Genomic DNA, 23,697 nt, shown 5'->3' on the forward strand with positions numbered 1-23,697 from the left:
GCTTGTCACTCAGCGATTCATAACTAAACAATACGCTGCTTAGATAGGAAGAGATTTACTGGGGATAAAACTATAGAGAAAGGCAAGAGGATGATCAAGACAAAGGTCCAGATAGTGGTTATGGACATGTCTGGGAGACAGCCTATGTTTTAATACAGATGGATACAATGTCCTTTGTTTTATTATCTTTTTACTGAATGTAGACATCTTGCACATTTCTGAATGCATGACACATTTCTCATACATGCATAAAAATTCCATTCTCAACGAAAAGGAATGACTGCTTGGCATATATCTTAAAAATGGCAAGTATGTTTAGATTTTTTAAAAAAGCTATGAACTTCTTAAAAGAAACTACAAGAGGATCTCTTTATTTTACCTCTTAGTGTGTGAGAAGTTTCTAAGCAATACAGGGAACCTGAAACCATAAAGGAGGCAAGGAAGCACAATGTAAATTTGATAATAGGTAAGTATAAAACTTTAATATTGACAAAAGAGCCACAAAATAAGTCAATTACGACAGATGGAGAGAAATATTTGCAACAAATACAACAAACAATGGGCTCTTAAAGATTAAGAAAAGACCAACAGGAAAAACAAAAAAGAAAAATGGGAAATGATACATTAACAGGCACTACTGAAAAGGAAGTATCATTCAAATACATCCTTGAGGGACTTCCCTGGTGGCACAGTGGCTAAGAATCCGCCTGCCAATGCAGGGGACATGGGTTCGAGCCCTGGGCCGGGAAGATCCCACATGCCAGGGAGCAACTAAGCCCATGCGCCACAACTACTGAGCCTGCGTTCTAAAGCCTGTGAGCCACAACTACTGAAGCCCACGTGCCACAACTACTGAAGCCTGCGTGCCTAGAGCCCATGCTCCGCAACAAGAGAAGCCACCGCAACGAGAAGCCCGCGCACCGTAATGAAGAGTAGCCCCCACTCGCTGCAACTAGAGAAAGTCCGTGCGTAGCAACAAAGACCCAATGCAGCCAAAAATAAATAAATAAATATTAAAAAAAAAAATCCTTGATGGTAAAAAAAAGTGTGTCTAAAGTCCTCCAAAATTTTCAGTGCCATTCATAAAAAGGCCTAATTCAAGAAAGGCTCATGAACTCTTAAAGTAGAAGTTTCAGGCACATCCAGTCAAATGAAGCATAAGCTGACAGTCTTAGGAATAAGAGCTGGCTCCATTCTTAGATAAAACTGACCCTCCACCTACCAGTCCTCCAAAAAATTCATCTGCTCTCATTCTGCAAGAGTTCTAGTTTAGGCGCCACCCCAGTCAGCATATAAGTAAGACTGAATCACGGCCTTCAGCCTATGCTGACAACATTTTTTAGCTTCCTCATACAGTTACATACTTGCTATACAGCTTCTTTTCACTTGCCCTCTTGCGCCATGGTAAGGTCCTGTATTTGACCCTGTTCTATACGATATTTTTATTAGTGTCTTAGAAAATGACAGAAAGCATACTTATAAGCTTTGCATAAAAGAAACAGTTAAAACACTGGAGGACAGGATAGAAATTCAAAGAGGCAAATGGGTGTGCCAAAACAAACGAGATGAATTTTTAAAGGGGTTCACATAATGTCTTGCTGTTGGATTAAAGAGCAATTCATGTGATTAAAACAAGCAAGCAAACAAAACAAAAAAACTCTGGGTGAATTAACTAAGCAGAACTTCAGCTTCAGTATTAGCCCAATATGGGATGCAGTTGCTTACAAAAGCCAGGAAATAAACAAACAAGCTTAGGCTACATTAACAGTCATGTGGGATACACAACTGTAATATTTGCGCAACATTTTGCTCTCGTCAGACTATATGTGAAGAACTGCATTCAGTTCTGGATGTCTTGTTTTAAAATGAGAAACAAATACAACATACTGACAGAATGGCAAAAGATCTAGAAACTCAGTCAAGAGAAATTACTAAGAGACAAAATGAGAAGAACAGAGAGCATGCAGTGTGGAGAAAATGTGCCGGCTCCACACAGACCCAGTACAGAGAAAGAACGCACTGCTCTCCGTGCAGCTACTCAAGTCCAAACCAGGAAGCACTAAATGCAACATGGAATCTTGAACTGCATCCTGCAACAGGAAGGGGATATAAGGGGAAAAACTGGTAAAAATCTGAGTAAGTCTATAGTTTAGTGAGTAACAATACACCAATGTTGGTTTCTTAGTTATGACAAACTTGTCAAGTTAACAATGTTAACATTTGCGGAAACTGGGTGAGGGGTACGTGGGAAGTCTATTTACCATCTTTGCAACTTTTCTGTAAATCTAAAATTACTACAAAATAAAAAGTTTATTAAAAAAAAAACCCGAAAAAACCAAGAAACAAGGAGGCAGATGGTTCAATGAATGACACTCAAAACAGTGTAGTGAGTGCTCTGTCAATGCATGGGCTGTGTTTAGAGATTAGACAAACTGATACATGCCTTTGAAAGAATTTCTGAGTGTTTCACTGGACGATGAGACCATCTAAATTGGAGGTCAAATGAGTTTATTAAGACCATCAATATCTGTCTTGGAGTATGAAAGCCAGAATGTAAAGAACAAAAGCAAACTGAAGTGACCTATCAACACTAGGGAAATAACCATCTTACATTTGCAATAATGTTGCAAGTCATTCTTCTACTAGTTTTCAGGAGGACCCAGAGGCTTCCCTAAGTGTTTTCACAAACTGTAGCTCAGGACCCAGTAAAATCAGTTTAATCACAGAAGCTTTCACCTGGGAGGTACCATCCCCAGGGAGCCTATGGGGGTTATTTTTTGGTCACCACAATGATTGGGGTCCTACTGGCATTTATTGGGGGAAAGGCACCAAAGATGCTAGGAGTCTGGAAATGCAATAAAGAATTGCCCAGTATCCCAACAAGATTTTCCAAATCTCCCACCAGACATTCAAGTAGGAAATTAAAACAAAAAACTTTAAAATTGAGCATACTACCAAACTCCATCTTCCCCATAAACACAAACTATTTCTTGACGCTTTAGTAAACTTATTTTCCAGGTGTGACACTATCCTATAAGTTAAGAAAAGACTGTTTTGCTTCATTTAGGACTAAGACTGTTTAGCATTTCAGAAAATCTGATGACAAGCTGTTTGTAGTAGCTGAGTTTCCAGTACAGCATACCTCTATCAGACTGCTTTTATAGCCGTAACTTTCAAATAGTATGTAACAGAGACGTCTCTGAATAGATTTATTTCTAAACACTAAGTTAGTAAGGATTTATGAAACAGAGGGTTCTTTCTAAACTTTATTAACATTAAAAAAATTTCACATCAAGATCATCCTATGTTATCCAATATTAGAAATCTATGTTGTGAAAAGTAAATATTAAACTTATTTATTTGGGGGCTGCTTCTCTTTCTTTTTTTACTCTGAGAATGTCTCTCCAAGTTTACCACATGGCTGTTAACTGTTTCTTTTTCTAATCCATCCTCTACACCCCACTGCCCATCAAAGGATATGCCCTGCAGGGTAGTTAAGTACTAGAGTCTGAAAGCAGGTTGCTAATGATGGCTTCTTCCAGGTTTTCTGTGAGACTTTATCACTTCCTTGTCTCATGCCAGGTCATTTCACAGGGAATTATTTTGACATCACAGGTATAAATAAGGTCAAACTCACTGGTGAGTATGTGATACTACTTTTACTTCTCCATGTTGACAGTCTAATTTCTTATGTTATCCTCACATCAAGTAAAATTACTTCCCTCTCTTATCGTATTTTTCATTTTTAAAAATTTCCCTCTTCCTCTTATCATATAGTTTTTATTTATTCTAACAGTTTTTATTTTAGTATCTACATATATCTCAGCTCTTTCATTTTCCTATAATTTTTATACGGTATGTCTTCTGAGCCTATTTCTTTTTTTTTTTAACATCTTTATTGGAGTATAATTGCTTTACAATGATGTGTTAGTTTCTGCTTTATAACAAAGTGAATCAGTTATACATATACATATGTTCCCATATCTCTTCCCTCTTGCGTCTCCCTCCCTCCCACCCTCCCCATCCCACCCCTCTAGGTGGTCACAAAGCACCGAGCTGATCTCCCTGTGCAATGCGGCTGCTTCCCACTAGCTATCTATTTTACATTAAATCTGAAGGTATTTACTGTAAGCAGGTACAGGCCGTCAACTACTTCACTGTAACATCTAAGGTAGCTGATGACCTATCTACTCACTTTATTTCAGGATAATCAACAGCCTTAAAATATTTGTTGTAAGAATAAATGAGGCACTAGGTCTGACTGGGTTGAGAATCATTAATTTAGTGGATCTTAATCAGAATTTCTTGAAAACAACTGAAAATTATCAGAGTACACTGCAAACAGGGGACCATTTCATGAAACTTTTGTTTCCGTTGTGTGTGTTTTTCTGGGTGTTGTAAAAATGTATTTCTTGCTAGAAGTCAAGGTCAAATAAATTTGTGGTCCCCCAGTTACTGAACAGATCAGTGGCCAACAACTGTCCTACAAGGTCCCTCACACTCGCTGCCTGCTTCACAAACGTCCCTCACCTCCTGGGCTCTCAGTCTACTCTGGGATCTACCTCCCACCTCCAGGTCCTCCCTGTCTCTCTAAAGCAGGTGCTTTCACCTTCCCTACTCCCCATATGGATGCCTTCAAGTCACTCCCTCAATTTCTTTTTATCTTTTCTATCTTAAAAAACAAATAAATAAACAAAAACACTGTGGGCATGGCAAAGGGCAAAAAAGTAGCCTTTTAAGGCAGGATGAAACCCAGAAGGCATAGAGAAAAGACAGAGATAGGTCTATAATAAAAGTGAAAAGTCTTTGGGGGAGCCAAAGCATATACAAGGCAAATACGATTCAGAAAAAAGTCCTATAATATAAAAAAGGTTTAATATCCTTAAGACTGGTAACAATCAGGAAGAAACAAGCAATTCTACGAGGTGGAAAATAAGTGAGTGCAAGAACAATTTTTAAATGAAAATTAAGTTGCTCACTTACGCTATGACCTAGCAATTCTCACCTCTAGGTATATACACCAATCGCTTACTAAATTATCTCAATAATTGTAATAATTTTAAAAGAGTTTCACGTTTTCTAGGCATAAAGTGATATTAGCAAAAAGAGAGGTGGTTTGGGTTTTTTTGTCTTGTTTTAAATTTATTTATTTAATTTTGGCTGTGTTGGGTCTCCATTGCTGCACGTGGGCTTTCTCTAGCTGTGGTGAGCGGGGGCTACTCTTCATTGCAGTGCGCGGGCTCCTCATGACGGTGGCTTCTCTTGTTGCGGAGCATGGGCTCTAGGCGTGCGGGCTTCAGTAGTTGTGGCACGTGGGCACAGCAGTTGTGGCTCACGGGCTCTACAGCGCAGGCTCAGTAGTTGTGGCGCATGGGCTTAGTTGCTCCGCAGCATGTGGGATCTTCTCGGACCAGGGCTCGAACCCGTGTCCCCTGCACTGGCAGGCGGATTCTTAACCACTGCGCCACCAGGGAAGCCCGAGAGGTGGTTTTTATCTCCTATTTTCAAATGTTTATTTATAGTGGTTATTTGATTTCCTGTCTTAATAATATTTGCACTTGACTAGTGGTTTTCTTTTTTTCTTTTTTTTTTTTTTTGCGGTACGCGGGCCTCTCACTGTTGTGGCCTCTCCTGTTGTGGAGCACAGGCTCCGGACGCGCAGGCTCAGCGGCCATGGCTCATGGGCCTAGCCGCTCCGTGGCATAGGGGATCTTCCCGGACTGGGGCACAAACCCGTGTCCCCTGCAATGGCAGGCGGACTCTCAACCACTGCGCCACCAGAGAAGCCCTGACTAGTGGTTTTTAAAGAGTGTGGTATTACTTCCGAAAGGGCATTTTGAAATTTGGGTGTCATCTTGGCATTTGGGAGGTCAGTGCCAGGGATTTAAGAAACCTGCAGTGTGATGGACAATACGACACAATGAAGAACTGCTGTTCTACCTTTCACATATCTTTCAAAGGTCCAAACAGAAAAACCTGTTTATAATTATTTGAATTTGGAAGCTAACTGAATTTTACGTACAGATACTAAGTATCTTTTGTAAGATTTAAACACACACTGAAATCATCAGTAACTGTTTGGGTAAATTGTTTAAAACTTGACACCAAGAGTTGTTCAACAGAAACAGCACTGATGGCAACATTGTTGAAGGTGAATTGCCAACACAACATGTCTGTATGGATTTGCATTTGAAGCTATCCGACTCACAGTGAGTCTTACATAGGTACAAGTATCTAACCTCTTCATTATTTCCTCTAATTTAATTATGCCTGAGCATTTACATCCTGAAAGGCACTATTTCATTTTATTTATCCTTTATGAGAGCATTACAGTGATTTCTTTAAAGTACGTGAATCAGAGTTCTTTATAGAAAAATTCCAATGAATAAAATAAACATAGGAAAAACAAAAATGGAAAAATCAACATCTTGCAATCACTATGAAACAACAGATCCAGGCAGTTTACATCAGTAACTGCCAATGGAGGGACAGCTGACATTTGAATCCACTAAGACAACCAGTCATTATGGGCCTCTTAATGTGATATAATAAGTATTATGAAATATTCAGCACCTATAAAATATTCTATGAAACAAACATCTGAATCAACCCTCTAGAACTGATTACCGCTTAAAAGAAATACAGAGAATGAAAGAATATGATAAAACGACATCATAAAAATGCAAACCAGAATGTTAGAAATACCAAAGAAGTGATTTGGTTTCTTCAAAAACTAAGTAGCATTTTTAAGGGTGGGGGGCTGTTATAGAGATTTTAAAGGACATAACAACCAAATGTAATTATGTGGACCTTCTTTGGATCCTGATTTTAACAAACTAACTTTAAAAAGACGTTTCTGAGACTACTGGGAAAACTGAAGATGAACTGGGTATTATATAATACTAAAGAATTGCTGTTAATTTTGTGAGGTGTGATAATGATACCGTGGCACGTGTGTGTGCATCCCTATCAACTGGGGATAAATACTGAAATATTTGTGGGTAAAATAATACACAGGTCTCGGATTTGCTTTAAAAATGTTCAAACCCCCCAAAAGGAAGGGGGTAGGAAATTGATTTAAAAATGGCAAAATGCTGATGTGATGAACCTGGTTAATAGAACAGGGGAATATATTACCAATGTGTTAATCTCAGTCAATTAAAAAAAAATCTTAGAACAGAAAAAAAGAGGTACAGAATCACCTCCTTAGTCCTCTCTTTACTCTAGGTTGCCACTAATCTACGGATCAACACTCTGAGCTACTCAATCAGTGATGCACTCCTCTGACATCATCATCTAATATAGCTAATATCCTGTCCACGAGGACAATGACAGTCTTTTATACACCTTAATGAAAGATACTGTCTATGGCGATACTTTGATATACCAATTTAGAAGCCCAATCAAAAGAGATAAGTCTGGTATGCTTGGTTTTGATATATCCTCGATATATCCCAATCACTACTATTTTTCATGGGCCTTTTCCCTAGCAAAACTGTTCTTTGTTCACAAATTCTCACAAATTGTGTTTTCCTACCTTGGCCTTCTTATTACATACTCATTTCTGCCCACCCCATTGGTCTGGAATGTCTGCTTCTCCTCTACCCAGGTAAGTCCCTTATCCACAAAACCTGCTCAAACCTCTTTCTCCTTAGTCCCTTTGCCTTCATCTGAACACTCAGATTCACAGAATGTTAGGAAAGTAAGAGATTATTCATGGCTTTCACTGTCCTATAACAAATAGGTAAGCCTTTTAAAACTTCTCCCTCCATTACAACGCAAATTCCTCAAAGGGAGAGACTATATCTTACCTTATATACCTTATCTTACCCTACCTTCCTATATCTTCTCTTATATACTTTGCATAACGTTAACACCCAAATTACAGGCACGGAACGGAGAAGTACGGTAGACACAACTGTTTTGTGCGTCCAAGACGAAAATGATGATGACGGCTCAGACCATGAGTGCTTACCATATGCCAGGCACTATTCTAAACATTATATATATAATCACCATCAAATATAACCACCCTAGCATTATGCCCACCTCATGAAATGATACACACAGAGGTGAACAACTTACCCAAGGTCACAGTTTGTAAAGTAAGTGACCAGGCTGGGGTCTGAACCCTGGTGGTCTGGCTCCAAAGTCCCATTGATAAATTTACTAGTCAGCAACTCAGAAAAAAAAAAACCTTGAGTGAACAGAAAATTTTATCCACTGAAGAAATCTAGGCTCAGAGTATCTACAAACTAATAACTCTCCCTGAGCCTACAGTTTTGGGTAACTTCATCCCAGCAGCATATATAGTACAAAGTGAGCCTGGAATAAGAGTCATAGGATCTGAATTCTAGCCCTCACTGTGATCTCAAGTAGTGTGACTCAGCCTTTCCAGACTGCAATTTTATTTGGGAAAAAAAAAGGTTGATTTCCTTCTGGACCAAAAGGTCTATTATTCTATCTTCTCTTGATTTTATTGGAGAGAAAAGGATTCAAATAAACTAATTCATTATCCAGCTGCCAAACGGGCCTAAGTCCCACACTGAGCTCTCCTGGCCTGGACCTATATCACTGCAACACTGGCACAGGAGACACACCGGGCTTGTGACCTCTATGCTCCCTCTCTCTTGCTACTTTGGGGGAAAAAAACAGGTTCACAGGCCCCCCAAACAGACACTTACCTACTAAAAGGTTCAGGGACTCGAGCCACAATAAACTGGAAAGAAAGGCAGCAGAACCACACCAAGTCTTGACTTTAAGATACCTAATGATATTGCTGAGCCTGTACCTGTTCACACTCATTCAACCAACTCCAGCTGATTCAGCACACATCTCCACTTGAACATTTAACAGACATCTCTTACCTAATATGTCTGAAACGGAACTCCTGACTCCAGCCTCCACAAATGCTCCTCCCCTCCACATCTCAGTAAATGGCCCTCCTCTCACCCACCTGGCCTGCCTGTGTCCTTGTTAGATCCACATTCAAAGGATTAAACCCCAATGCCCCACCATCACCCGTAAAGCCCCATGTAATCTGGCCCAGGCTATCCCCACCTCCTCACCTAGTCAGCTCCAGCCACCCTGTTCCTCGCATAACCTACTTCATTCTAACTCCAGGGCTTGTATACCTGAAGCCTCTGCTTGAGATGGGTCACCCTCCTCTGAAAGGCTTTCTTGACCAATCTTTTTTTAAAAAACACACAGACCACTCATTCACCTCCCATCATATTCAATCCTTAATCCCCCAGTCTGCTTTATCTTCTTCAGAATATTTATCAGTAACCAAAATTAAATTATGTGTTCCTTTTCTGTATCCAACCTCCCCATTAAAACATAAGCTCTACGCTGAGAACTTCCTCTTATCTTTCATTACTCTATCCCCAGTTTCAACACCAGCACCTGGCACGGTATGTGTTGAGTGAATGACTTTTCCCAGTCTTTAGTATCAGTCTGTAGTATCTACCTTTTAGCTACAGACATCTCTCCTTTCCTTCACAGCTTAATCTTTAAGAAGTGTTTCCAGTTTCTCATGTTCCTTCAGGATTGAATACACTGCAACCTGGGCTCCAGCCTATGCCTTTGAAGGTGCTCATTAAGTTCCACAACCTTCCTCACTCCAACAGTCCCAGCCAAAGAACACTTCACTCCTTATCTTCTTGACCTTTCTGTGGCAATACTAACCACATCCTCCTTCCAGAACGTCACCTTCCTAAGTTTCAGTGACAATGCTCTCCCCTGGCTCTCCCGCTCTCCAGGCTATCCCCTTCAGCCAGTCTCCTGCTCCTTGAACGTGAACTGTTCCCAAGGGCTGAATGATTGGTCTACCAATCTTCTTAATCTGTATGTCCTCACCATCACTGAGCAATCAACTCTACCACTATGGATTTATCTTAGCCCAGACCTATTCCTCCTGAATTCCAGACCCACATGTTCAACTGTCCCTGGTCATCTCTACCCGGATGTCCCACAGGTACCTCAAACCCAACATGCTAAAAATGGAAGTCACTTCTCTTTTCCCTACTTCCCACCTTCACCCTTAGAGCATGCTTCTTTGTCCTAGATATGAATCTTGATGAATAGCACTGCCCAACTAATGAAGCCCAAACCTCGAGTTTTCCTAGACTCTTCATTATTCCAAAATCCCCACGCCTAACCATTCACCAGATAGGTCTCTCATTTGCACCCACTATAGCAATTATCTTATCTTGTGGTAACTTACCTGTCTGTCCCCCCGCCCCACCCCCCGCAAACCCATCCTTCAGAGCATCTCTTTCTAGAACACAAAAGTCATACTGGTTTAAAATTTCCTAAAAACTCGTTCCCATTAACCTATCCTATTGACAAGGTTCATCTCCTGGCATCAGCCCCTCCCTTTCTGCTCCAATATTGTTCAATTTCTTATGGTCTCCCCTCAGAGCAAAATTCTTTCTGCCCATGTCTCTTTCCATGGGATACTCTTCCCCAACATCAGATGCAGCTCAAATACATAACTCCTTTTGGGATGCATTCATGAATTCATCCATAAAACTGAGAAGCCTCCCATATCTATTCCTTTACTATACCTTGCAGGTATAAATTTATTATAGTTCATACTACATTGTATTATAATTACCTGTCTCATCTTAGAAGGCTGGAACTGGAACTCCCTCTGCTTTTCATCCCCAGTGCCCAACACAATGTCTCCGCATAGAGAAAGTATTCAATGTATATTTATTAAATGAATGGATTAAAGTAGGAGTCAGCAAACCACTGCCCATGGGCCAAATCTGGCTCACCACCTGTTTTGTCCAACCTACAAGCTAAGAACAGTTTTTACATTTAAAAATGTTTAGAAAATTTTAAAAAGAATAATATTCAGTGATGCCTGAAAATTATATGAAATTCAAATTCAGTATCCACAAATAAAGATTGATTGGATTATAGCCATGCTCATCTGTTTATGTTTAGTCTTAGGGCTGCTTTCATACCACCGCAGCAGAGTGGAGTAGCTGCAGTCGAGACCATGTGGCCTGCAAAGCCGTACTTGCTATCTAGCTCTGTACACAAAGTTTACTGATCTCTGAATAAAATAAAATGATCATGGGCTTTGGTTTTTGACAGAACTTAGTTCAAGTCCTGGCTTTACCACTTACTACCTGGGTGACCTAGGACAAATAAGCTAACCTCTCTTACTTAGACTCAAATCCCTAATTTGTAAAGCAGGATAACATACCTGCGGGGTTGTTTTGAAATTTTACGAAGCCTTTTAATTGTGATCCCTGCTGTAGGAACCAGTCTATAAAGTGCCTGGTACAGAGCACAGCTTAATGTTGAGAACCCAGACCTGGGTTTGAATTCCAGCTTCATCGCAGACTGTGTGACCTTGGGCAAGGTACTGAACTCAGTGCTTCAACTTCCTCATCCATTACACTGGGATAATAAATATACACCTCACAGGACAGTTGTGAGAACTAAATGAGTTGGTACATGTGAAATGCTGAGCACAGTGCCCCTCGGACAGTAAGCACTCAATAAATATTACTATTACTATAGCAGATGTTTGGTTAGTATTAGCTTCTCCCCTTCCCACCTCCTCATCTTCTCTACCTCTCGCCTCTACTCAGAGCAGCCTACGTCTAAAGGAGTAAAGTCAATACTTGCATGACAGGTGCTACTGCACATGATGGGTGGTCAGGAACGGTCTGTGGCTTCCAAGTCACATCACAATCATGGTTCTCCCTTTGATCTCTGATCCTCCCTTCTCTATATGCTTTCTTCCTTAGAAATCTAGCCAATCCCCAGACTTCAATGTAGGGGGCTATAAAATTGTTTTTTCTAACCAAGATTTCTCTCTCCTGAGCCCCAGTGTAGTACTTCTCAACTCCTGATTTCTACCTAATGGCCTACCATCACCTTAAATTCAGAACGTCAAAAGCTGCAAATTATTTTTTCCCCCATCTTTTCCCCACCTGTCCCTTCCTATCTTCCTTAACTACCAAAAGAACCTGCTATCCTCCCAGCACCCTGGCCGGTTGTCCTGAAATTATACTTCAGTCCCTCCTCTCTTGCAACAGGACTTTCTCTCAAGTCATATTTTTTCTTTTTGCTCCTACTGTCACTGACTAATTCAGGTCCTTTTAACTTCAAGCTCATTCCGCCAGAGTCTCTAACTGGTCCCTGCCCCAGGCACCAACCTACTCTGCACACGGACCCCACTACTCTTCCTAAAACATGCCACTCTTCATCATGCCCTTTCTCTGCTTAAAACTTTTGATGCACTACCCCAACCCCCCTTCCATCCCATAACCTGTATGGAAAAAGGAAAAGACTGACCTTAGTGTGGCAATCAAAATCCTTCCCTATCTACCTTGCTCTAATCTTATCTCCCATAATAAAAATACCATCACCTTACATTTGTGCAGCACTTTATCTAACTTAGAAAACATTCTTACATGTGCTGACATTTCATCTCCACAACCACCCTTGGGAAGAGACCAAAGAAGTATATTAGTAATCTTTTACAGAAACCAGATTCGTAGCACTGAACTGGAAGTTAGGACTTACTGGCATATGGGAGTCTCCTTTCTAGAAACCCCGGTCTCCTCAGTATTGTCCCATCTACCTCTCTCCAACTCGCTCATGTTTTCTTAGCTCTGCAGTCTACTCCCTCCCATTCTCCTACTTGGTGGACTCCCTAGAGTGAAGAGTATAGGGGAAAGTTCAAAAAGAAATGTTTCTTAGAGATGCTGGAATGTGCTTCATTAGGGATTTAGTTTCCAGCCTTTGCCAGAAAGATCTCTCTAAAGAAGGGCTTCTACAGTGTATTTCTCAAAGCACTAACAATTCAACAGTCCTCACCACAGCCCACCATACAGGGTATGCAGGGTCTGGCCTGGCTATGTCAACTCCATTTCCTACCTCTTCCCCCTCGATCACTGTCCGCCATCCACAGTGGCCTCACTGCTGTTCCCAGAGCATTCCAAGTCTCAAGGCCTCTGTACTTGCTGTACCCTCCTTTACACATCCTTCACTTAATTCAAATTTTTTCTTTTAAAGTTCTGTCTTCAGAAAGGCCCTTCCTGACCACCGTATCTAAAGTAGGCCCCCGTTCTCTATTCCCTTAACCTGTTGTATGGGTTCTCATAACACTTGTCACCTCCTAACACTCTGTTACTTATTCATTCTTTCATGGTCTTTCTCAGGGATCCACAAACCTTTTCTGCCAAGAGGCAGAGAATAAATATGTTCAGCTTTCTCTGTGACAACTACTCAACCCTGCCACTGTAGCACAAAGCAGCTTAGACAATATGGGAAAGAGGAGATGCGGCTGTGCTCCAATACAACTTTATTGACCAAAACAGGCAGTGGCCAAGTTTGGCTTGTAGGCCATACACCCCCAGTATACTCCTTCTAATAGAGTGTGAGTGTCAGAGGGACAGGAAGCTTCTCTGTTTTGTTCACTATGGTTTCCTTGTGGCCAGAATAGTGCCTAGCCCCAAGTACACATTCAATAAATATATGTTGAGTAAACAAACAAATAGAACTAGTCTGGAGCGGAGAGCTATGCTCCTCTTGCACCTCCTCAGGTGACAACAGCATGACGTTCAAGAAGAATGACGCCAAGGTCATGAGCTCCATTTCCATTTGGTTAGTATCACACCATGAAAAGTGGTCCCACAACCATTGTGTGCCTGTCACCAGCAATAACAACCTCAGGCAAAGAATGCCTTTGGTTGTAACTGGGTCCAGGTAGGAGACTGTTAAAACACAGACTGCTGGGCCCCACCCCCAGAAATTCTGATTTGGTAGGTCTAGGGTAGAGTCCAAGAATCTGCATTTCTAGCAAATTCCCAGGTGATGCTGATACTGTTGGTCCTGAACCACACCTTGAGAACCACTGGATGAGAGTACCCAAAAATGACAGTACTAGCATTTTTATACTATTAAAAAAGAAAAAAAGAGAGAGCGAGCCACAGATTCCTTATGTTCCAGTGATCTGGCTGGAGGGGGACTGCAGGAAAAAAAAAAAAAAAGAACCGTAAAACTGACTGCTCAGTGGAAATGTTGCTCCAATAAAATGAAGACAGAAAAACACTAGGTCTTTAATTTTTAACAGACTGTCTTCCAAACACTCTGTTTTCACTTGCAAATCTAGCTGTAACTGGAAAACAATAAGCCAAATAGGTAAAAGAGAGAAGTCACCAGTGGGTGGCTAACCTTGATAGTGGGCTAAGTATTAACTCCATAGTCAGTTTCCTTAAAATTACTTTAAAGAACAATCATAACCACCTGTCTTTCTATTGCTAGATGCCAAGAGACTTTTGGAGATGGATACTAGAGATCTAATCTATACAATGAAATATATCGACAATAAATTACCAAGCCTAGGGGTCACTGTTTTCAAATGATGAATTCACCGTAACAGAACTTGAAATGGACTAGTAACAATTTTTGCAAATTCTACATTTGTCAACGCAGGGGACTTTAAAATAACCCCCAAACTCACATTAAAATCACCCTGAAGCCATTACTTCATACCTCATCAATCTGAACAGCTCACAAAGGGATTAGAATTTATATACATTTGTAGCTGTTTATAAAGTAGGTTTCTATTGTGATGGTTATATGCAGTTAAAGTAGGTTAAAAATAATTTTAAGGTGAAAAAGTAAGGTAAAACCTAGCTTCATAGGAGAGAAATTCTAGGAACAGAAATCTAGAATGCTAATGAACAGACCATTAAGTAGATGGCAATACTGCATCAACATGTACTTACAAAAAGAGACAGTACATGATCAAAAGATGAATTAGCATACCCCCGATATATGAGTCTAAAGTATGTCTCAACTAAGACCAAGTATTCTTTTTTTTTTTTTTTTTTTTTTTTTTGCGATACGCGGGCCTCTCACTGTTGTGGCCTCTCCCATTGCGGAGCACAGGCTCCGGACGCGCAGGCTCAGCGGCCATGGCTCACGGGCCCAGCCGCTCCGTGGCATGTGGGATCTTCCTGGACCGGGGCACGAACCCGTGTCCCCTGCATCGGCAGGCAGACTCTCAACCACTGCGCCACCAGGGAAGCCCAAGACCAAGTATTCTTTATGAAAATCTAGCATCTGAATTGAAAAGTATTAAGTGTGAAATATACCCTAGATTTTTATAGCATTGTAAAGAATAAAGAATGTAAAAATATCTCATAAACAATTTGTATACTGATTGCATGTTGAAATGCTGTTTTGTATATATTGGGTTAAAAGCATTAAATTATTAAAATTAATTTCACTTCCTTAGTTTTGTTACTGTAGCTATCAGAGAATTTAAAATTACATGTGACTTGCAATTAGATTTCTGTTGGACAGTGTGATCATGCACCCCAGTTCTGCAAGTAGATTTGCTATCTCCCCTACCATTTGGGTGATTTCTAAGAAGCTTGCAGAAAATGATATGGAACAATGAATGAGCATGAAGATATGCAGTATGTCTGACATGGAGTGAAGCTCCCTGATCCTGGCCTAATACAGGATCACCACGGGCCAGATGCTCATCCACTGTAACTTGAGGTTCTAATCACCATTTTTCCCAAGGATAGGAAGACTGGTTCTACCTCTGTGACTACTATGTATACCCATATCTATAGCTATACAAACACGTGAACAGGTTACATTCAATTCAAATTGCAATTAACTGTGTCAGAATCCCTAGTAGTGTCAATAAGGATGAACATAAGATCTCTGATTATGAAAACTACCTGGTTCCCAACACTAAACCAGCCCCCAGCTCCCAGCATGTATTTCATTCTTGCAGAGAAGGGACACATCTGTAACAACTCCTTTATATAATCCCCGCCCATTTTATTTCAATGTTTTTAACTCCTGACTTAGAAAGTTTCTCATTTGGTTGCACTGCCAAACCTCTACAATCACAGAGGACACCAAAGGAGAATGCTGGCTAAGGAAGAATAACAGAAGGAAGTACGGTCTAGTTACTCACCCCAACAGTTGCTATATAACCATAAGGACTTCGCAAAAAAACTATACTGAATACAAAAAGCTTAATCCCTTGAGCTCTTTTCTAAGTATTCAATATCAAAAAGATACTTATATATGCAGATGTGTGTTGAGTCTTACAGTCTAAGGATAATATTGTTAAAGAAAGAAATGTACTGCTGGACAGCATTAGAAGTGATTGTGAAGCTTGAATGAAAATAAGCTTAAAAAAAAAAAAAGGAGGGGGGAGCAAATATTGCCAAAACATTAAAACACTTACATGACTTAACTATCCTGTCATAAAATATAAACTTCAAGGACTAACTCGAGCACACTGGAAAAGAGCCACAACCTATGCAACAGCATTTAATTCCCAAACGTGTTTCTAACCCGCTGAATATCATCACCCTGCAGCAAGGGTCAACAACTTGTGGCAAGCTCTGGAGATGACTTCGAGTGGTACTTGAGTAGGTAGTCCATAAATATTTGCTGAATGAATGACTGAATGAACCAAAAAACTCATACACAGTACAATTAATATGCAGAACCCACAGCCAGCTAATCTGAAACCAGAGCCAGAAGGAGAACAAAACAGTACCTCAGAGTCCAGTCCCAGGCCATTCCCACAGGAGTCAGCTACCCTAAGTTATTTTCATTCTATGTACATAGTTTATTCATCCCCTCTTACTTTTATGGAAGTTCCAAGTTCTCTTTCCTACAATCTCTCTCCCTCTTAACCAGTTCCTCCAGATAAAAACAGGAATGCATTGTCCAGTCTCACCATTTTTTAGACAATACTATTAACATCTCTAACAATCACCGGCAAATGTTCACTGGGCCTCCAAAGGCCAGACACTATGCTAGGTGGTAGGGTACAAAGGTAAGTGTAACACTATACCTACCCCTCTGGTAGTTTGTGGGGCAGGCAGACAAGTAAACAATTGCAGCATAAAAAAACGCCTGGAGAATGAGGCAGGAGTGCCACTGGAGGAACTTAACTTTGCTGGGTGGATGGGGAGGGTGACAGAGTCTTAAGGAACAAAAGAAACAAAAGTCAAAACCAAACATTATAGTTGAGTATACCTGTGACTGTTCGAATGGTCAACTCATCAAGTTAGCACTCTAAAGTGGCGCTCTGAATGAAGATCCTCTGACTGTAGAAAAATTTGAAGTTCATGACAGTGGCAATGAATACTACCAAGAGAAGGAACACACAGACACACACTTCAGCAGAACATAATGTGCAAACCTAATTAGTCATGATGTCAAGAGGCTTCACCCACTTATTGTCTGTCCCTCCAAGCTGAAGGTGACTTGATTGACCGACCCACTCCTGTGATTTCAGCTGGTTTTTTCTCACAGCAGTGATGGATTTGCAAGGATCCATCCATACTTTCTCCCTGATACCCCTTGCGGCTACTGGCAAAGTCTGCTGGACTGATGGCTGGTACTGTGGCCCTGAAAAGATACACAGACCATGTACATGAACTGGATAGACCCACACTCTGCTTGTCACTATTCAGAAAGACACAGCTAAAAACACGGATTAACAAACATGTGTGAAGGCAGTGAGAAAGGTAGCAGGGATGGCACCCTGGAAGGTGCCCAATCAGGCAATTCATCTCTTGCTAGTTTCACAGGACAGTGAGTTTTTACCTCCTGGCATGCAGCTCTTGAGACATTTCATCGGCATAAGAGTTAGTTTTGTGTTTTTGACTCCCTGTGACTACAGATAATTTCCAAGCTTCAGGCCCACCCTAACTTTCCTCTGCCATCACCCTCCTGGCCTCTTGTCCTTACCATCCCCAAAACGTCCTCTCTTTTCACCCAAAATACTCACTTCCTTCCCATGGAACGCAGGTAATTTGTTCCCTCAGGAAACTGTCTGCCTTATCCAATATCTCCAACATGAATCAGGACATAGATAATATATAAGCACATTTAAAAAATGCTCTGATCTGTATACCTCTTACAGACTCTTTCTTCAATTATAATGAATAGCTTAAGTGACTAAAAAAGCATACCATATCATTTTAAGGAAATGAACAACATCATGGCTCCTAGCACAACACTAAAATTAACATGAAATTAAACTTTTATCAACAAAGATTTTAATTATGAATAGCACTCCTTTTAAATTTTATGAGTATGATGGGTAGGAAACGTTTCCGTATTCATGAATGTAGCCACACAGCAATATTTATAATGAAATTAAAAACACACTATTTTTAGGATAACACAACGATACCTTAATCTTCACTAAGAACAACTTCTGGAACCCCCAGTCTAAAAAAAACACCCAAACCTCAGCAAATATATATGGTAGATGTTATACAGCTGATTTTTGAAAATTAAGTTATGACTCATAAGGGCATGGATTTCTTTTCTGAAATGTTGCAAGCGTAATATGAAGGAATTTGGTAGTTTCACATCAGAAGCTTCCTAGTTTTCCACTGTGAAAAAGTTTTCAATCTTTAAGCAAGATTGCTGCTAATAAATTCTTAAAATTCTAAGACTGAAAGGAATTTCTTCCAAATTAAATTTCTAATTTAAAATAAGAGAGGGAAGTTATATTTCGTCACATTTTAACTCTAACACAGATGTCAATATATGGGGAAAATGGGCTTCAAAATCAACTTTATACAAAATCATGAAATCAAAGACCCCAGAAATTAAAATATTTATGTTCTATCCTTTATTGAAAGTCAAGGTAAATGTAATTCATGATTTATTGAAATTTAAAGTCAAGTAAGAATGTCATAATCTTTCAACAGATCATTTAAGTAAAATAAGTTGTCTGACATGACGGCAAAGATCTTTTCAGTGGGAGTGAATCTACTTTGCCACAGGAAGGCAAAAGTCACCACATTAAAATCACATGCTAATTGCCAATCCTGGCTTTCCAGTCCCCAAATCCTGAAAACAAAATTATTGCAATTCACTACGGGGTTGTCTGCATGTGCATTTTTAGCATCAGACAGCACTTTCAGAGAAGAGAAATCTACTAACAGAAGAGTTCTACAATTTCAAAAAAAATGGTACAACTTTCAAAAACTAGAGTAATGGCCTACTTGCTCTTGTACATTACATTCTGAAAATAAACAGTATCAGATGCTTCTGAGAATAACAGAGTATCATCACTTGTCCATTTATTCACTATCATTTTTACATATGAAAATCTTCAAAAAACTAGGGGAAATATAAATCAGGTAGAGATAGGAACTCTATTTGAAATCTCGAACAATTTTATCCAAAATCAAGAGTAGCCCACAAAAAAGCTGAGGCGGCACTCAAGAAAAAGGAGTTAGGAATCACAATAGATTCCCTCTCTGAAATTGGGCAAAATTAGCAAGAAAAAAGTTGGTAATTATTTTGTCATCAATTTGTTTATCCCTTCCTTATGGTATGTCTACTGGGCAGTAGAAGCTGTGCACATATGCACCTTCCCCACCAAACTTAAGGTGAGAAGCTGTGTCTTGTTCATTCATCCCCACATTCTTCGTAACTAACCCAGGGCCTTATACATAGTAGCGAATAAAAAAAGGTTGAATGATTTAAGGTAATAACCCCAGGTAATCAATTAGGCTCCAACTCATGCAAGAACACTCATAATTTCATTTTAGCTAATAAGCACTGAGTAATTTGATGTTTTTAAAAACATATGCAAAGCTATTATATAGTTTTTAAGCTCTGCATAACACAGTTATACTTTAAATGTATTTAAAAGGAAAGTATGTAGTGAAACATTAAAAAAAATACTCTTACAAATGAAATAGAAAATGATTGGTTTCACTGTGTATAACATGGAACTAGATGGTGTTGGTATGTTGAACATAAAGTGACTAGGAACTGATGTTGTAAAATGTTTGTTAACGTGACAAGAACGTTACAAAGTGAATTAAAAGGCCCTGGAATTCTGGTTGGAAAAGTCACATTGGGCAAGCGGGAGACAATGTAGAGTACCATCATCTCCACTCAGACAGTGTCTGGGAAGGTGGTTGGGGAGTCTGTTTCCCATGCCTCAGGAACAATGACTTCTATCCCAATTGACATGGTACTGCTGGAAACAGGTACAGAACTGGCTCAGTCCATGGACTTGCTCCCCATTCCCAAAGGAAACACCAAGCAGAGCGGGCCCTTTCTGGACTCCCAACAATTCCAGTTCTATCAGCTCTCTAAAGCTCTACTCTAGAGTAAAAGTAGGCAAATTATAGCCTGCAGGCCAAAATGGGCCAAATTCGGCCACCTCCTGTGTTTGAACAGCCTGCATGCTAAGAACAGTTTTTACAGTTTTAAATGGTAAAACAAAGAATCATATGTCATGACACATGAAAATTAAAATGAAATTCAACAGCAGTTCCATAAAGAAAGTTTTCACTGGAACATGGTTGTGCTCATTCATTACATGCTGTCTGCTTTTATACTACAACGGCAGAGTGGACAGAGACCTTATAGCTTGCCAAGACTATGATACTTACTACCTGGTCCTTTACAGAAAAAAGCATGCTGACCCCTGGGCTAGGACATTTTTCTGTGCTTCTAGTTGCATCTCATTTCTCAGAGGTAGTCCACTGCTTCACCAAGTACAGACTCTAAGCTTGACAGATGTCCATCCTGGGGCTGTGTTGTCCAAAGTTACATGTTACATATAAAATAGTGCAACTCATTAGGATGGGCCCAAAGACAAAGTAACAAATTACATGCCTACAGAAGGCACTGAAAAGGAAGCACAATGCAAGCACAAACAGTACAGGCAGCTCAGTTCAGATCTTTTCGCAGACTACTACACCCAGTCCTGGGTCATACTACTGAAAGGAAAACAACAACTACAGAGAATTTGGAGGTGGACAGATGATTGAAAGGGCTCAAAAATCATACCACTAAAGAAATGGGATTACTTGGCCCAAAGAAGAAAGGGTAAGAAACAAACTATAATATCGAGGGTGTCAAACTCTACATTTGTTGATAGGCTAAATTTCTACTGATGAAAATAACTGGCAGCCTAAACTAAAATTCCACAAAACATATATCTAATGAATTAAATGTGATTCTTAATGAGATTGCCATTCCTGCCTTAGGCCATAAACCAGACCCTTAAAAAGTAATCACTTGTCAAATATTGTACTATAAGTCTTCAACTGATATATTATAGGAATGCTCCTTTTTCAGAAACCTCTGGCATTATGTAAGTTACCAGAAAAGGTGTGCTATTCATGTGCTGAGGAGTTCGGTAATATTCAAGTAACTAAACGGTAAATGTAAGTTTCATGACCACATGCCTTTCCACAGGACCAAACAGGGAAAACTGGGCTTAAATTACAGAATTTGTGTTACATTCAAGAATGTTCACGCTGTGGGATTTTAACTACTCTAAAAGATTACTGAGGGTAAAGGAATCTTCCCAGGACACCATTCAATCTGAATATTCCATCTGGAACTACCTGGATATTTTCTTAAAGCAAGGAGAATGGGTCTCAAACACCCTTCTTCCATTGCTATGATTCTGTAACTTTAACTCTCCTAGTTCTTATGAGTAAGAGAGCCTGCAGCCATTACTCACTTTCGTTTTGTCTTGAAGGTGGTCAATGTACACACGACTTCAGCCTAAGATAAACTTTAATATCCCCAATTAAAATTTTATTATAACTTTAATTACAACTTCTTTTAAATTACAAGATAGGAAATGTATTGCCATTAAGTAGAAAAAAATGGGAAAATAGGCATAGCTTCTAAATATTTCTATGAGCCTATGTACCTTATTATTTCAAACTGTTCAACACCTGTACACAGTAAGTGAAGAAAATATAACCTATTTCCTATCAGTTTTCTGACTTTAAAATACAGAACCCTTGGACACAATATTTTCTTGGAGTCCATCTCAAATTACATTATAATTAGTAATGCTCTGAATATAATTTTGAACAATCTGAGTTTTTCAATCTTTAAATTCTAAGGCCTGTATTTCCCTAAGAATACCCTTCTAACAGTGTGATGCACACACAAATGTGACTCACTAAACTTTCTCCACTCCTACATCACCTATACAGTATTTTAACATCCAGAGTACACAATATCTTCAAGCCACTTTTACAATCTTGCATTAACCTTACCAGGATAAACTTTTCGCCAAGTCTCGTAATACTTTTTATTTAAAGACCTGTGGTAGTGAAACAAAGAAAACACAACCCCCCTCCCCCTTTTCTAAACCATATGGCAGCAAACTGAAGTTAACTTATTTTTTACCAGATCAACGCCTATACCTCGGCTGTAAACATTTTTCTCTTTGTGTCCTGGCGCCGGGCTAGAGCTGTCTGCTGATTTGCAACTGTACCCCCATCATGTTTTTAAATCGCAAAACAAAGTCCAAAACGCTCCCTGACCACTAACAGACCTCACGACGGTCATTTACCAAAACCTGGTTTAGGGAGACATGCACGCCGGGAGAGGGGCCCACGGCCGGCCGGGAGCCAGTCCCCCTCCTACCGGGTGACCGAGCAGGGAGTTTGCTCGCCCGGCCGGGACGGATCCGCCCCGGGAACTTGGTTACCCGAGCTCAGGGCCGCGCCGAGGCCTAGCCGCGAGGCCGGGGCGGGCTCCAGGCGGCGGGGGTTTCCCGTTCCCCGGCCGCAGAGCCTTCCCGCCCGCCCCGCAGTCGCCCGCAGGCAGGGGCACTCGCCGTCGTCTCCCGGCGACCGGACGCGCCCGCCGGGTCCCGGGCCGGCTCCTCGGTCTCCTGCCGCCGTCTGCGGCCCCGCTCGGCGGCCGCGCCGGGCCCTTCCGGGACGGCGGGAGCGCTAGGCCGCGCCGGGGCCCAGCGACTCCGGGGCCGGGCGGGCGGACCGCGGCGTCCGGTATCAGTCCCGAGGGCCCGGCTCCCGCCGGTAACGGGCCCCGCCGCCTCCCCTCCCCCTCCCCCGCCCCATGACAGTGCAAACCCTCCGGCCTGCCCGGTCGCCCCGCCTCCGGCACCAGGCCCAGTTCAGGGCCGCGGCGGTGTCGGCGGCAGCAGCGGCGGCTGCGCCCCGGCTCTCCGCCCTCGCTCGCTCTCGGGCCCGGCGCCTCGGGCCCGGCTCGGGCTCAGCCCAAGTCTCCGCCGATTCCCGGCCGCCCTCCGCGGCGCCCGGCCCGGGCGGGGTAGGCCGAGGCCCTGGCGGTGGGGGTGGGGGCTCCTCTCACCTTCATGTCGGGACATCCTAGTTCAGACGGTGGCGGCGCGGCCCCTCCCGGGCTCCGGCTGCAGTGTCCCCCGCGGGGTCCCGGCGCTGCCCGCACCGGCCGGCCGACTCCCACTCGACTCCCGGGCTCGGCCGCGGGGGCGGGGTGGGCAGCGGAGCGCTCCCGCGGCGGCGGCGGCTGCGGCGGGGAGGCGGCACGGGGCGGGAATGGGGCCGGGCCTGGCCGAGGCTGAGCTCCTCCAGGAGGCGGGTCCGACGCCGCGGCTCCGCCGGCGCCCGCCGTGACTCGGTCACTCTCGGGCCCGCCGGCTCCGGGCGGCGGCGCCGCGCTCCGCAAATCCCGCTCCTCCCCTCCCCCGGCCCACCCCCCGCCCCTCTTCCCCGGCTCCCGGCCGCCGCCTCCTCCTCCTCCTCTTCCTCCTCCTCCGCCTCCTTCCGCCGCCCGCACGTCGGCCCCGCCTCTCGCAGCCCGCGCCGGGCCTAGCAACCCGGAGCCCCACGGCTGGAGGGCGCGGCGGGGGCGGCGCGGCGGCGGCTGCCCGCGCTCGTCGGCAGG

The 23,697-nt window shown here is 42.1% G+C and overlaps 1 protein-coding gene across 1 annotated transcript in view; it reads right to left on the reverse strand.

Annotated features, from left to right (window-relative positions):
• The window catches only part of KCMF1 (potassium channel modulatory factor 1), a 75,764-nt gene extending 52,281 nt beyond the window's left edge, over window positions 1-23,483 (reverse strand). Inside the window, exon 1 of the mRNA XM_029231672.1 lies at window positions 23,143-23,483. Coding sequence (XP_029087505.1) covers window positions 23,143-23,158 — 16 coding nt within the window. The 5' untranslated portion in view covers window positions 23,159-23,483. The remainder of the gene's footprint in view (window positions 1-23,142) is intronic.
• Between the last annotated feature and the right edge of the window lie 214 nt (window positions 23,484-23,697).

Source organism: Monodon monoceros, unplaced genomic scaffold (assembly GCF_005190385.1).
Source record: "Monodon monoceros isolate NGI ecotype Baffin Bay Population unplaced genomic scaffold, NGI_Narwhal_1 Super_Scaffold_19, whole genome shotgun sequence".
Lineage (NCBI taxonomy): Eukaryota > Metazoa > Chordata > Mammalia > Artiodactyla > Monodontidae > Monodon > Monodon monoceros.